We start from the raw sequence: 14,909 nt of genomic DNA, 5'->3' as shown, positions 1-14,909 counted from the left end.
TGTGTGTTTGAGTGCACACACCAAGTTAGTTAAACTTGACACCATTACAGTTGAATAAGGGTTATCCATCACTCTAAAATGAACTAAAATAAAGTTACTCTAGGTGTGGCAGAAGAAGTTGTAGTAAACCTCGTAGGAAGTGAGAGAAGAGAGAATAAGAGGGTTTTTTTGCACTACTTTTTCTTTTTACTTCAGTAAATTCAACCTAAGCAATGTTTCTAGTTAACGAGTAAAATGAACAGTTAACTTTGTCTTAAAATGGCAACTGTATAACTTAAAATAAGGTGTTCGCCATCCCTCCCCCCATGAACTTTAACAGAATTATGCCAATTCTGTTATTAAGCCTTGTTTCTATGCTACTGCCCTCCAATTATGCATGGCAAAAGGAAACAGGGACAATGTGGCAGCTTGAAAGAAAGTGGTACTCTGAAATTCTCATTTAGCTATTATTTTCAACCATTTAAATGACACAACTTTTCAGAACTTGTTCTCAGAAGTAACAAAAGGTGCTGTTGGGAGTTGGACTCCCTTTCTTTGCTCTCACTCCCCTATCAAGAGAAGGTGGTAGTGGAAGGTAACACAACCCAAAGAAAAGGAGAAAGTGTGATAGGCAGAGGGAATGAACCTAAGAAGAACCCAGCAGGCAGCCCCTAGACACTTGAGAGCTCCCTGCCTCTTAAATACAATGCATTGATTCCCTTTAGAAGACAAATGGGTGTAAAGATTAACTACTTTCTCAGACCTTAGGCTTACCTGTTAAGGCACTTACTTACCCTCCCCACCCCACCCATAGTTTTCATATAAAACCCGCTATTTCATTTGAATGCATTTTGCTAGGCTATGATAATCTGCAAAATAAAACAAAAATAACGTTGACCATTTTTTTTTATAAAACTGTTGCATCAAGAGAAAGGTTGTGTTTTATTTTCTGAAATGAGCACAAATTACACCTTTCACAATAACACTGAAAGCAGGTGCAAAGACTGACAGTGACCTTTGACTAAAGGTAGCTTTGTAAAAAGAAAAATACCAAATAAATCAGTGCCCTTTCTGATTGTTGTAAAACTGGAGGCGGGGAGGGGTTGGTTGTTTGTTACATAAAAGTTGGTCCAAACTTACAAAAAAGCACAAATGTGCATAGTTCAGAAGATCTGCAAGAGGGCCATAAAAGACTTTTATGTCCCTAAGATTAGCATCCACTTAAAACTGCAAGAATACAAAATAAAATTGTTAACTAGAATTTGTGAAGATGTACAATCAACAGATCTAGTTTTTTAGAACAGCATGAATTTAAGCAAAGGTTTTTTTTGTCTTTTTTTTTTAAACTATTGTATGCAAGACCCTTTTCCACATAAAAATAAAGCTGTTGTTGAATTAATATTATTCAAGTCTCTTGGATCGCTGCCTTAAACTGCAGCTAGAAAAGTCTTTCCAGATAAAAATGATGTGCCTGAGGAAAAACAGATACTCAGTATGGTAACCCTCTGCCTCGACCTCTGCCAGCTGATGTGCTAATGTGTCCCCTGTATCCTTGTGAATACCCAGGTCCTTGGGCAGGAGAAGTCCAGGTCTGTCCATGCATGAGGCCAGGGCCACCTGGGTTTTCCTGTAAGTTACCACCATAGTTATAGTTGTGCATCTTTGCTGGCAAAGGATGAGTACTCTCTGGCCCTGTGGAAGGGTCACTGCTGTTTGCCAGGACTGCAATGGGGCCATGGCTATATTCAAATCTATGGTCCTTGTCTCCACTAAACAACATGGGACCTGTATTGAGGTAAATGTCTCCATATCCAGCTACTGAACTGGGAAATGACTCGGAAAAAGCAGAAGGCTGAGGTGGACCACCAGAATGAGATGAAGTAGTACTGTAGTTATCCAAGGACTGAATATCTGAGTTTCCAATGAAGCTACGTCGTTCCAATGGTGGAGCAGAGGCGCCTCCTAGACCATCACTGCTCACATAAGGAGCAGAAGAGAAAGAAGAGGATCCAAAATTGTCCTTGTAGTCTGAAGGGGGCATATAAGTGTCTCCTGCTTGGTAGTCAATACCACTTTCTCTTTTGGGATCATCCTGGGGCTGATGCTGAGCAAGCAGCTGTAACAGGGCTGCTTTCACTCCAGCATGAGGGTCAGTTAACGAAGAACTAGTGGTGGGTACATGCTGGTTTTCTGTCCGATAATCTAGATCTTCTTCAGTGACTGGCGGTGGTTCAGGTGGCTCAGGAGGTCGCTGATCAGGAGGCAGAATACGAGGCCGATCTGGTTCTGGCGTGAGCTCCAATATCCTCATGTCTTGGTGCTGGATGAGGTCATCTTGCCCTAAGTGAAACAAGGCAAAAAAAGAGAGTCGAAAGTTACCATAGAAAACAAAAATTTCAAAATAGTTAATGTTTTCTAAAGAGCATTAGAAGTTATATCTCTGGCAGAACACATACACACACACACACACACACACACACACACACACACAAAACAAACAAAAAAACCCAACCAAACAAACAAAAACAACCCAAAAGTCAAATGAAAAAGAAAAAGGTATATGTAACTATTAAAATATCGCCTGCTACCATTTGAGTCTATGGTGACAGAAAAATTTTGTTGTATTTGGCATCTCACATGTACCTATTTACTGCCTGAAGAACAAAAGCTACTGTATACATAAAGTTTCTGCCTTGGTCAATCATCCTGCTGCAACTGGAGTGAAAGATTATTTCTTAACCATAGGTTCACATGAGAAACGTTGACAGCATTCATGAGTTCTATCACCCACAGATAATTCGTTAAAGAATCAACTCCTAGGAGTACACGGACTAAGAAACCAACCTATAACCAGTGACCTGAGAATTTTCAGGACCTCTCCTAGCAAAGCTACTGAACACTACGCATTATAGCTAATCACCAACAGCAAGAAAACTGTGTGAATGCAGCCGTGTTAGTGGTCTGCTACTGTACACTCACCCGACACCGGAGTGCTAGGTTCTGGAGGTGGCCTGAGTTGTAATGACGCTTCATGTCCCGATCCATTTTCCCTCTCTTCCAGTAGCACATCTTTCTGCTTTGACTGCTGAGCCTTTATTAACTGAGTCAACAGAACTGCAAATGCGCTCTGCACAGCCGCCTGGGCAGCATCAGTCTCCACTTTAGGCTGGACGTTCTGAGAAGAAGGCTGAATTCCTCCCAGCGGTTTCGAAGACTCCTGTTGTGGTGTTGATGGATCTGTCTGTTTTTCACCTGTTGCCAAAATTCCAGCAGGAAGGTTTATTTTATTTAGCTGCTGCTGAGTCTCAGAGTTTACCTTAATGTTCAACACTTGGACAAAATCAGTCACACTAACACTTGTTTTAGTTTGTAGTAGGTTTAGTAGGATTGCCAATTCACTGTGGTTTAACTGCTGTCCAGGGCCTGTTTTTACTAAAGACAAAACGTGTATTAATTAGAATTGACATGATTCACAGCTCTCCCCACCCCACAGAATGGCTCTGTATTACCCTATTAAAATGTACATTCGTGGGACAGTGTTTGAGAAATACTGTGAAAAGGAAATCTCTTTCTAGTTCAATTTCATGTACATTTAAGATGTAACGGCACATAAAACAAAAAAGAAAAAGAACTGCAGTCCCTTTTGAATAAATTATCTTTAAGGGTAAATACTTCTAAAGGAAAACCAAGACCACCATTAGAACCCCATACTATAGACATGACCAGGAAATAGCACCTGAGAATGGGCACTGGATGATGATCATGATGATGATGACGACTATAATTTTAGGTTCCTTTCTGAGCATTTTATATCCTTTATTCCTCACAACAACCTTATAAGGCATGCTTTATTATTGGCCCCATTTTTTTTTTTTTTACTGAAGAAGAAACTGACATCCAGAGTGACTAAATAACTTGCTCAAGGTCACAAACTCTGTAAGTGGCAGAGTTGAGATTTGAACCCAGGTATTCTGATTCCAGAGTCTGAACTCTTTTTTTTTTAAAATAAATTTATTTATTTTATTTATTTATTTTTGGCTGTTTGGGGTCTTCACTGCTGCGTGTGGGCTTTCTCTAGTTGCGGTGCGCGGGCTTCTCATTGCGGTGGCTTCTCCTGTTGTGGAGCACGGGCTCTAGGTGCGCAGACTACAGTAGCTGTGGCTTGCGGGCTCTAGAGCGCAGGCTCAGTAGTTGTGGCACACGGGCTTAGTTGCTCTGTGGCACGCGGGATCTTCCCGGACCAGGGCTCGAACCCGTGTCCCCTGCATTGGCAGGCGGATTCTTAACCAATGCGCCACCAGGGAAGTCCCCAGAGTCTGAACTCTTAACCACACCCTGTACTGCTTATATAAAATAACACGTATTTTCTAAAAACCTAACCTTATCTTTGCAGTAAATTCAAACTGGGATTTTGTAGACTGTCTGATATAATGTCTTTTATTCAAACTTCTTTTTTTTAAAGTTAAGCACTCTTGGTAAATTAGGAACTCCTACAGAAGCATGCTTATCATGTACATATAAGGTGGCATTAATTCATGACCACGAAAACAGTTGTTTTTCTTTTTCTAATTTTCAGTTTAGACTTGTGATGGTTTACGTAGGTTCTTGTGCAAGTTTATCTGAGTCATACGTAACAACAAGGCTCAAATGTACATAATACTATATATGCTAAGTGATAATACAGATACTGATAAGCAATTTCCATAACCACAGATGACAGCCTAATAGTACTCCAAGATGAAAAAGTGATGATTAATGCTTTTTTAAATATATTCTCTTTATATATTTTGATATACTTTTTATTACTTCTTAGTATTTTTAGAATAATTCAAAACAAACTCTTGCAAGTTCTCCTTGTGATCCGCAGGTATTAATAAGGAACCATGCTTGTTTGCTACACCCCAAGTGCCAGTTTTCCTCACTTTCCCTTTCATGTCTCTATTAACAGAGGTAGTCTCCATGTGAGCTCAGAGAAGTACACTTTAACTGTGGTGTCTCATCTACACAGAAGGGGCATTTTTATTTCATGGCACTTATTGATGTAGAAAATGGAGCAAAGAGGATTCATTCCTATTTCAAAAAACTAGAAGCCTCACTTCTTAATATTGACAGTTTGAAAAGAGAAGGGAAGGAGGGAGGGAGGGATAAAATGAAATTCTAAAATTAACTGAGTTGTAAATATGCAAAGCTAAGAAACAATAACAAAATGAGCCCAGAATTTTTTTATCAGCTAAAATAGAGTGAAATAACTACCCTCTATTCCACTAGGCTTCCTAGTGGAATAAGGACATCAGTTCCGTGAAGAGAAGCAGAAATAAACACCTGGTAGTCTTATTAAGGAATATGACAACTGTTGCCTGGGACAAGTGACCACCATCCAAATTTCCTGTTAACAACCATCTCAAATCCTTTTTCAGTAGTGGATGGTATATAAAAGAGGTGACATAAACACAAACCAAGAAAACTTCTTGTTGCTTCTTTCTCCAAATTTTACATAGTTTTACCATGAAGAGAAATAATACTGAACTTGATATAGACAGCCCTCACTTTGTACAACAAATAAACATTTTTTCTCCTAAGCTACATATACATCAAATATTTTCATATACAAGGGGAATTCACTATTTCAAGAAACTCTGAAGAATACTTTTGAACAACAAATAACAATTAATTTTGGTTTTTAAAGTAACATGTATTAGCACTTTAATGTAGTCTGACCAAGGTCAACTCTAAGCTTGTAGACTACATGGGAAAGCATTAAGGTAATCTTTCTCAAGCTTTCTCAGCTAATCTACTCTATATTTATATTTAACCACCAAAAGTTCAATCTGATCCACAGATCTGTTTTAACCAACTAACTGAGCAGACAATACTTACTCATCTCTTAATAAGTGCTGGGCTATTTTTCATGTTTAATAAAACACCACCTCCACACATACATGTATTTATTTCTTAACATCTCTGTCTTCATAAAAACATTAAAGCTGAATGCTTTCTGGATTCATGAGGCAAAATGAAGGAGTGGATTCCATTTTTTTTAAAGTCGTTAACTAAATGAGAGAATGAATTTAACTGTACTTCTGACAACATTGAAGAGGTTGGTTCCTCGTGAAGAAGCTTACTCTTACAACAGATTGAGTCAGACGAAGACATTTAACTTTCCCCAAAATACCCTTCTTTATCATACTTCAAGTCACTTCTGGCACAATATCAGATTCCAGTCTGAGATTCTATAATATATTGGGAAATATATTAAAAGTAACCTGAGAACATTACAAACAGTATGAAAGAGCTTCTACTCTGATTCCGGGCTGTTTTCCTTTATCTTTCTTCTTACTCCTGAAAAGCATCCACAGACATTGAATGCTGTGCCTCACAGAATAGTGTCAGTAAAAGACCTACTGACTCTTGCACTAGGGGAAAAAAGAAGGCAGAGAAAGCTGACCCATCACTAATCATATGTAATTTGATGCCTTCTTTATAAATTAATCTCACCTTGAGATTGCTTAATATTGTGGTGCTGGTAGCAGTGAAACATCTGTACTGGCACAATCGAATAACAAGGAAATGTTGAATTCAGTGTTCAACTTTTAGCCACAAGTGCTTTAACACTACAGCAATATAATTAACGCCAGCCACAAAACAATGTGAAGAAGATCAACCCATGGAAGCATTACTGACCAGGTGCTACATTCGAGTTGCCCTGAGATTTCAGTTGTGAAGACGGCAGCACACCCTGAGGCGTGTTAGTTCTGCTGTCATCCATGCCCAGAGACAAGTCCTTTCTGGGGGCTTTAATTGTGGAAACATCATCAGTCATGCCCATCTGCTTCTGTCTTCTTCGCTTTTTACTCCATAACTCATGACAATCTTGCCATAAAGGAAGGCTGGAAAAAAAAGTATTAAACTGTTTGTTCATGGCATTTCTTAACAACAACAACAACAAAATGATAATATATTTACTACATAGCCCCAAAGCTGCCACCCCCGCTCCCCCACAAGTTATTCTTGAAGATTTCACACACAGGCTTTGTAAACTCCTCCAACACAAGTCACCCTTAATGCCCCCCTCCTTCAGGGCTTCACCTATACAGACAAACTATTTTTCTGTGGCTTCTGGATAATCAATGAATAATAACTTATTAAAACTATGAATGAAGAACATATGTTCACAAAAATAGGTTACTATTAGCCTTGGTGCAATCTTTTAAAGCCAATTTTTATCATAGTACAACATACATTGAATAGGACATGGAAAAAAAAGTGAAAAATATGCCACTTGCATAAACTAGACACGGAATTAAAAAGTAGCAAAGGCTAGGACATAAATTTGCGAAAAACCTTCTAGTACAAGCTTTTTACTTTTTGAGACCCTCTTATTTGCTTCTATAGTCAAATGCTCTAGAATTAAACTGATTGCTACAGAGGAGTTTCAAAAATAGATTGTAATCCAGGTTCATCAATCATCATTGAGAGTTCTGAATAACTAGCAACTATCAAAGTTATCCATAATTCTGAAACAATTCTACCTCGTATAATTTCACAAAATTGAAACACTGCAGAATAACTTTTGTTTAAAGAAAGACAAATATTTGATTTATAAATATTTTCTTCTTACCCTAATAAAAAAATCCAGTGGGAAGTTACTATGATATCTATTTTAAAGATAAGAAAATTGAAGCTTGGAAAGGTTAATAAACTTGCCCAGAATATCTATAAATTCCCTTAAGCAGCCCCAACCTGGTCTTCAACCTGGATATGTTTACCTCTAGGGATACATGAAAACTTTCTGAGGGAGTATACCTGGAATTATTCTAAAAGAAATTCCATATCCATATGTCCTCTTTCCTAAAATTGATATTTGAGAAGGGCCTGCATGTTCAGAAAGTTCTTTCACACGTCTTCTTTCACAATTAGTTTTACCTCATGTTATAAAATAAAGGCATATGCAACAATATGGTCAAATCTTAGCAATATAATATAATATTAAGTGAAAAAAAAAGTCATTCCCAACAGATTACAAACAGCATGACACTCTTTCATAAAATTAAAAGCAACTAAAATTGTAAAATATAACTTTTTATGAGTACATATAGATGGCAACAAGAAGTATATACAAAAGAAAACAGGGATGATGGTTACCTCAGGTGGAGGAAGGCAAGGGGGACAGGTTGTGGGCGGAGAGGGTATGATATGAGTAAAGTAGGTTATTGTCAAGATTCTAGCTTTTATTTGGTAAGTTCATGGCTGCTTATTAACATCATTTAAAATAACTAATTAAATTAAGTAACTAAAAGAAAAAAAGGGAGCCATGCATGGACTAATGATGAGTGACACAAGGATTATGATTAAACCAAGTCTATGCACCTGAGGTCCAAAAACAAAACAAAGGCATACCTCTCAGCCATCTTACTATGGTGCATTGCCTCAGCGTGTAAAAACCTCCTGGAGTAACAAACAAAGGGACAATTTGAAATATTGATATTGGGAAGCTTTAAGGCATCAAAAACCTGCCAAAGACTTTCGTGTGTGTGTGTGTGTGTGTGTGTGTGTGTGTGTGTGTGTGTGTGTGTGTGTGTGTGTGTGTGTGTGTGTGTGTGTGTGTGTGTGTATTACAAGATGTGTAACCTTAGCCTCTGTTGGGGTTATTCTGAATTCAGACATACTGCAGTACTGCAGAGTGGGGGGACTGAAGTGATTTCATTTTTTTCCCATCTTGATGTTCAAGGAATGCATTGCTCTTGTTGGAGAGTCCCATGAGAATAAAGCAAAGAAATCCACTAAAAAGGGCTTCTGTTCCCTCCCACAATTAAAACGTTAAGAGATTCTTTATGGATGATCTCAACAGTAGGAAAAATAAACATTACCCAACAAATAGCTAAACAGGATAGAGAGGTTAGTGATGCTGACTATTAGATGTACCAGGAATGTTTCCAGGACAACCAAATTTTTAATGTGTGCTTTTCTAAAGGTTCAAATACCGGCTCAGCCACTTACTTATTGTGTCTCATAGGCAAGTAACTTGACCTCGGTGCCTCAGTTTGCTTATCTTTAAAAATGGGGTTAACAAGACAATCTACCTTGTGGAGTTCAGGTAATATATGTTAACATATGTAAGCGCTTGGACAGTGCCTCTCACATAGTAAGAATTATATTCATGCTTCGTCATTCAGCAAGGTAATTTAAAAGTATTTTTTTATCATATCATATCATGAAATATTTATTCCAATTATAGTTGATCGTATTTATCTTATGAATTGTTTAATGCTTTTAAGAAAAAATAAAATTATAGACAAGCTGCTGGCCTAATTCACTTCTTAGCAATACATACTCTTTTCATTAAGTACATTAAAAAAGTGTGACAGGACATCTAATAAAATTAATGGAGTTTTTTTTTTTATTACCCCACTCATTTGCTTATTCCTAAAAAAACTGATAAATTTAATACACATGGCTATTTCCCAAAGGAATTCCAATGCCTTTCTTCAGAGTCCTTAGTTAAATTTTATAATTTTAACTACCCATTACATATGACAAAGTAACTAGATGTTATATTGTTTATATAATTTTTTATTTAAATATCACATCAATATCACTATAATTTCAACCTGATTGCTTTAGTGATGTACTTAACAAAGATGTAGCATAATTTATTGCTGGTTTACAGAATGTTTACCAAAATGTGTACTAACATATTTATTTTTAATGCAAAAGTGCAGTCGGGTGTGTTCTCATAAAAGTTAAGTGAATTTAGGTGATGTGCTTGACAATATGAACAGAATTTCCTATTATGTGGCAAACATTTTCCACAAATTGAATGGGATACAGTTCCAAGATTTCGACAAAAGCATATATTTTAAAAATGTAATAAGAAACACAATTTAGCAAATGGATTGGTTAAGTAGTACTGAAATTACATGTTGACTTCCTAACCTTTTCTAAGTATACTGGATTAAGAAAGTGCGAATACAAGGAAAAGCAACAAGTATAAGAAGAAGTCATGTAATAAATATTGGTAAAGCTTCTTTGGTTTATTTTCTTAAAATTTGAAAAAAAATGATTAATGACTGGATAAGAAATCTTTGGCAAGTCATGTGGTTTCCAATTCTTTACTGTCATGAAAATTAGAGAAAGAATCTTAAGTTGACATCTGAAAGGTCATTGAAATAATTTTTGATGACAGAGCACTGTGATTTTGGGGACATAATGTGGAAGAAGTTCAAAGAACTCAGTGATTTAACTATGACAAAACTCCATCCAGTCTCAAATGCTTATTTAAAAGAGTACTTACAAAAAGTTTTAAATCACAATTAATGTGGAACTATATCCTCACTCTAGAATATGTAATATTAATTAATGGATACGCAAATTGCTTGGGGAAAAAATCTCAGCACTATTTCATTAAGGTTGCATCTCCAACAAAATTTACTAATTTTTTTCTTTTTTTTTAAACTGAAATATGTACTACTAATACATGCAATAATTTAATCAAGAAAAAAAGAGCTTCGTAGTCAGAGGAAATTTTTAAATTAAATTTCCATTTTTACACATATATTTGTTTTAAAGAAGTACTATAGGGTAATCAATAAAATACTTTCAAGCATAAATATATGCTACATTAAAAACGTGCAGAAGCAATGTAAGTTCACTCACACACACACACACACACCCAACAGTGTCCAATTGATGAAGAGTTTGTTCATACATTTTCTGAGTGAATGTTGATGAATATCAAATGCTAAGGTATTTTGATTCCACTAAATACATTTACAAGATGATGTAACTGCTCTATTTTAAAGTGTCTACACTTAGACACTGAAAATTATACCTTTTGCAACTATTTGAACTCTTGATTTTAAAAATTTAGATGTCTATTTAAAATGTGTTCAATACAGTTTTACCAGAATTCTTTCATGTGGACCACTTAAACCAAGATATCAATTTAGTACTACCAATAATGGGAGAAAAATGACATTATATTCCTCTTGATGTGATACAACAGGAAGCACCTATCACTACCCTAGGTAGCATTCTTGCCAAAAAAAAAAAAAGAAACCCTAATTACTAATCATGAGGTAGTAGTTAAAGTCAGACTGTAGAATGCTTTACAAAACAGCTAGCTCTTCAAAAATGTCAATGTTGTAAGAAGTCTTCCTCAGAGACTGAAGAGACATAACAACTAAATGAAATGTGTGAGCTTGGAATAAATTCTTTATCCAAAAAAACCAAAACCAAAACAAACAGAAAAACAGACTACAAAGGAAACTATTGTGCCAACTAGAGAAATCTGAATATAAACTATTAGCTAATACAATGTTAAATTTCTTATGCTTTATAATGATATTGTAGTTATACAGAATAAAGTCCCAGTTCTTATAGAGAACATGGTGAATTATTTATAAGTGAAATGTCATTCCCACAATATAATATGCAAATAGTTCAGGAAAAAAAGATATGGAGTGATAAATCAAATGTGTCCAAATTTTAGTTAAGTGTTTGAACCTAGATGAAGAGCATATGACTGTTCATTGTAATATTCTTCCTATTTTTCTGTATAGAGTTGAAATTTTTCCAAACCGAAAGTTTAAAAAAATTCTTTAAAGAGGTACTAAAGCCAAAGTTTCAAGACTGCTGATATATACTGATAAGCAAAAAAATCCATGAAACAATTCAACAGTGAATGATTCAGGTCCCTCAATGTGTCAGATGATAGATCCTTTCTGCCTTCCATATCATCCCACAAAGGCTATTCACATACAATTCAGTAAAAACTAAAGCCAAATATGATGGTCTCACAGAACTATAATAAGACCAATCTAATTAATTAAGTGGAAGAGCCAGGATTTGAACTCCAAATCCCATGTCTGTTCCTTCACAATATGCTAATTGTTATTACATGGACACATTTTATTGTTATAGGGACAGGTTTGTTTTTGTGACACTCATCATCATTTTTAAAATTACTAAGTAAATCTCTACAAACTTTCTAGATTCTATCAAGGAGAACCAAATGGACTGCTCTGTCCCTTCCCGAAATCAATCCTAGAGAAATTACAGGAGCCACAAGGGAGTGAAGGTTCAAGAACCCAGCCATTCTGACGCCCAGACTCTGTGCATTCCCTGCCTCCCGACACCCACCTCCCACCATCAGACACGAGACGCATTCCATACAGGCTTTTGACACTAATATTTTTATTCAATGATAAGAATTTTCTACTGTAGAGTCTGCTGAGGAATATTTCAGAACCTCTTTTTGTTATAGAACTAACTTGAATTTCAGAGCTGGCTTCACCCTTTACTAGATTTGTATTCTTGGGCAAGTTTCTTAACCTCTCTGAGCCTGCTTCCTTCTCTGTAAAATGGTGATAATAATACTCACCTGTTAAGATTATAAAGATTAATGTAATACATGAGAAATGCTTAGCATAGCACTCAAAATTTTAGCTAAGCAACTAGTGCTGGCAGAAACAGTACTACAATAGCAGCAGCAATAAACATTTTTTTTTAGGGTAGAAATATATTAATAAAATTAACTAGAGGAAGGCTGCTTCTGCTAGTCCTATGGTTAGCTGACCATAAAGCAAGGCTCTGCATTCTAGATGTGCAAATTATGTACACTATTGCTATTCTATTCCTTTTGATTTATTCTTTCTTTTGACTTAACTAATCATGGAATAGCTTTTGATAGCTACATAATGATGTTATTAATATTGTCCAGATTCTGCATATAGTAAAAAGTCACTTACTCTGGTGGAGGCATTTTTGAGGGTTCCACATCCCGTAGGAACTCACACTGAAGAGCCTGCTCTGCAGTGCAGCGCTTACTAGGATCCAAGGCGAGCATGTAATCAAATAAGTCTAGTGCAGCTGCAGGAATACTGGCATGAGAGGATTATAAAAGTCATGCATGTTCTTAGACTCAAGCTTAATGTTGCTTTAGGAGCTTATTTTAAATATTAGCATTTTATAACATGTTTGTGATACTTTATTCCAGTAAGTTCCAAATATTCCTTTAAAGAAATATTTATTTTTACATAATTTTATAATTATTATTCTAAATAATTTGAAATTTGGCAAACAATAGTATATTTTACTGCTCTATGGGCAATTTGCTGTTTTAACATAAATTAAAAACTTAACAGAATAGTTTCCTACAACAAAGTAAAAAACTCAGTTCAAGTATCTTGTAAGCGGTTTCTTTAAAATTTTAAATGGTATTATTAAACTTCTTTCAGGTAAAGACTAAATCAAACACATAACTCCAAAGCACTGATTTCATAATGATGGTAAAATGGTAATTTGCATGTAGCAAAGGGAACTCAAAATTAAATGACATAGAAGAATTGTGATAGGTCGACCTTAGGTCAACAGAGGCTACAGTGACATTTAGAATTCTCAAGAAATAACTTAAAAAAAAAATCAACGCAATATGGATGTTTAAGCATCCCCTTCTTACAAAACAAATTCTTCTCTTAACTTTCGACGGTATTGCTTCTTTGGTTTCATGGTGTTGAAATATGGTAGTTTGATTACATCAGGCCACACTGCAGGACATGGACTTCCACATATACGGCTGAACAACACACAAAAAGAAGTACATCAATATAAACTACACAGAAAAAAATCATACATACAACTGCTATACAAAACATCAACTCATTTTTAAATATACAAATGTTGAAGTCGTGATACAATGTATACTAGTTTCATTAAATATTTTAGTCATCCCAAATCAATTACTTGTTTTAAGAATTCAATTTATTTTCAGTGAATGCTTCTAACACTCCAAACATTCCAACTCCTAGAAAGAAAACCTTCATATCTGCAAAATCAAATCTTAAAAACACAGGCAACATTCAAAATATGTTGAGCATATTTTGAACCAAAATTTAAAATTTTTATGCTAATAAACTGAGGAACTAGAGTTTAGTATATGTCTTTCTCTGGTTTTATAGGTACCTAATCATCACCTCTTATGTATATAATGAAGTTTGCAATAATAGCAGAAAAGATTTCCTACACTGAAGAAGCTAACTGAACTATAGACTGCTGCTGAATTCATCAACAGGAGGACCCTAAAAGTCACATTCCTGAAACATAGAAGTTCTTCAATTTCAGTAGTGCCTCTGATTTCAAGGTATTTAGAAATTTTAACTGCTTTATTCTGTATCTATATCTTGAAATCCCTCATTATTTTTATATTGATTAGTAAGTCTTTGTTATGGTAAACTGAAGAAATGCTATAACAAATAGCTCTAGCTGGTAAACATTTAAAACTAATGTTTTGATAATATGTAGATGAAAAATTGGTTAAATATGCTTGAGTATACTGAATCTCAAGAATAAATGTACATTTTTTTTTAAGAAGATGTTGGGGGTAGGAGTTTATTAATTAATTTATTTATTTTTGCTATGTTGGGTTTTCGTTTCTGTGCGAGGGCTTTCTCTAGTTGTGGCAAGCAGGAGCCACTCTTCATTGCGGTGTGCGGGCCTCTCACTATCGCGGCCTCTCTTGTTGCAGAGCACAGGCTCCAGACGCGCAGGCTCAGTAGTTGTGGCTCACGGGCCTAGTTGCTCCGTGGCATGTGGGATCCTCCCAGACCGGGGCTCAAACCCGTGTCTCCCCTGCATTGGCAGGCAGATTCTCAACCACTGCGCCACCAGGGAAGCCCCATTTTATATAAAATTATCAGCTAGTCTTCATATAGGAAAAGAAAATGTCCATGTATCACTGACTAAAAGTAAAAATATTCCATATATACATAAATATAAATACATGCACCAATGTACATAAGCAAGTGACAACTAAAGTTGCCAGACATCCTTTAGCAGAGCTTAAGAAAACTATGTCAAAACCACTCTCTCACTTTTGTATACTACATAATATACCCAAGTAACTAGATGAATATAATCAATCCCTGGCAGATTTA

The 14,909-nt window shown here is 35.8% G+C and overlaps 1 protein-coding gene across 2 annotated transcripts in view; it reads right to left on the bottom strand.

Moving 5' to 3' along the window:
- Window positions 1–902: 902 nt before the first annotated feature.
- The window catches only part of CDK13 (cyclin dependent kinase 13), a 110,609-nt gene continuing 96,602 nt past the window's right edge, over window positions 903–14,909 (bottom strand). The window contains exons 10-14 of one of the 2 annotated variants that reach the window (XM_030871177.3): window positions 13,436–13,552; window positions 12,726–12,857; window positions 6,661–6,866; window positions 2,959–3,411; window positions 903–2,319 (exon numbers count right to left, since the gene is read on the bottom strand). In XM_030871177.3, coding sequence (XP_030727037.1) covers window positions 1,469–2,319; window positions 2,959–3,411; window positions 6,661–6,866; window positions 12,726–12,857; window positions 13,436–13,552 — 1,759 coding nt within the window. In that variant the 3' untranslated portion in view covers window positions 903–1,468. The remainder of the gene's footprint in view (window positions 2,320–2,958; window positions 3,412–6,660; window positions 6,867–12,725; window positions 12,858–13,435; window positions 13,553–14,909) is intronic. The other variant, XM_030871178.3, reaches the window with a different exon arrangement.

This window comes from Globicephala melas, chromosome 9, assembly GCF_963455315.2.
Source record: "Globicephala melas chromosome 9, mGloMel1.2, whole genome shotgun sequence".
Taxonomy (NCBI): Eukaryota; Metazoa; Chordata; class Mammalia; order Artiodactyla; family Delphinidae; genus Globicephala; species Globicephala melas.
The sequence above is the reverse complement of the archived record's forward strand: the minus strand, read 5'-3'. Positions and strand labels throughout refer to the sequence as shown.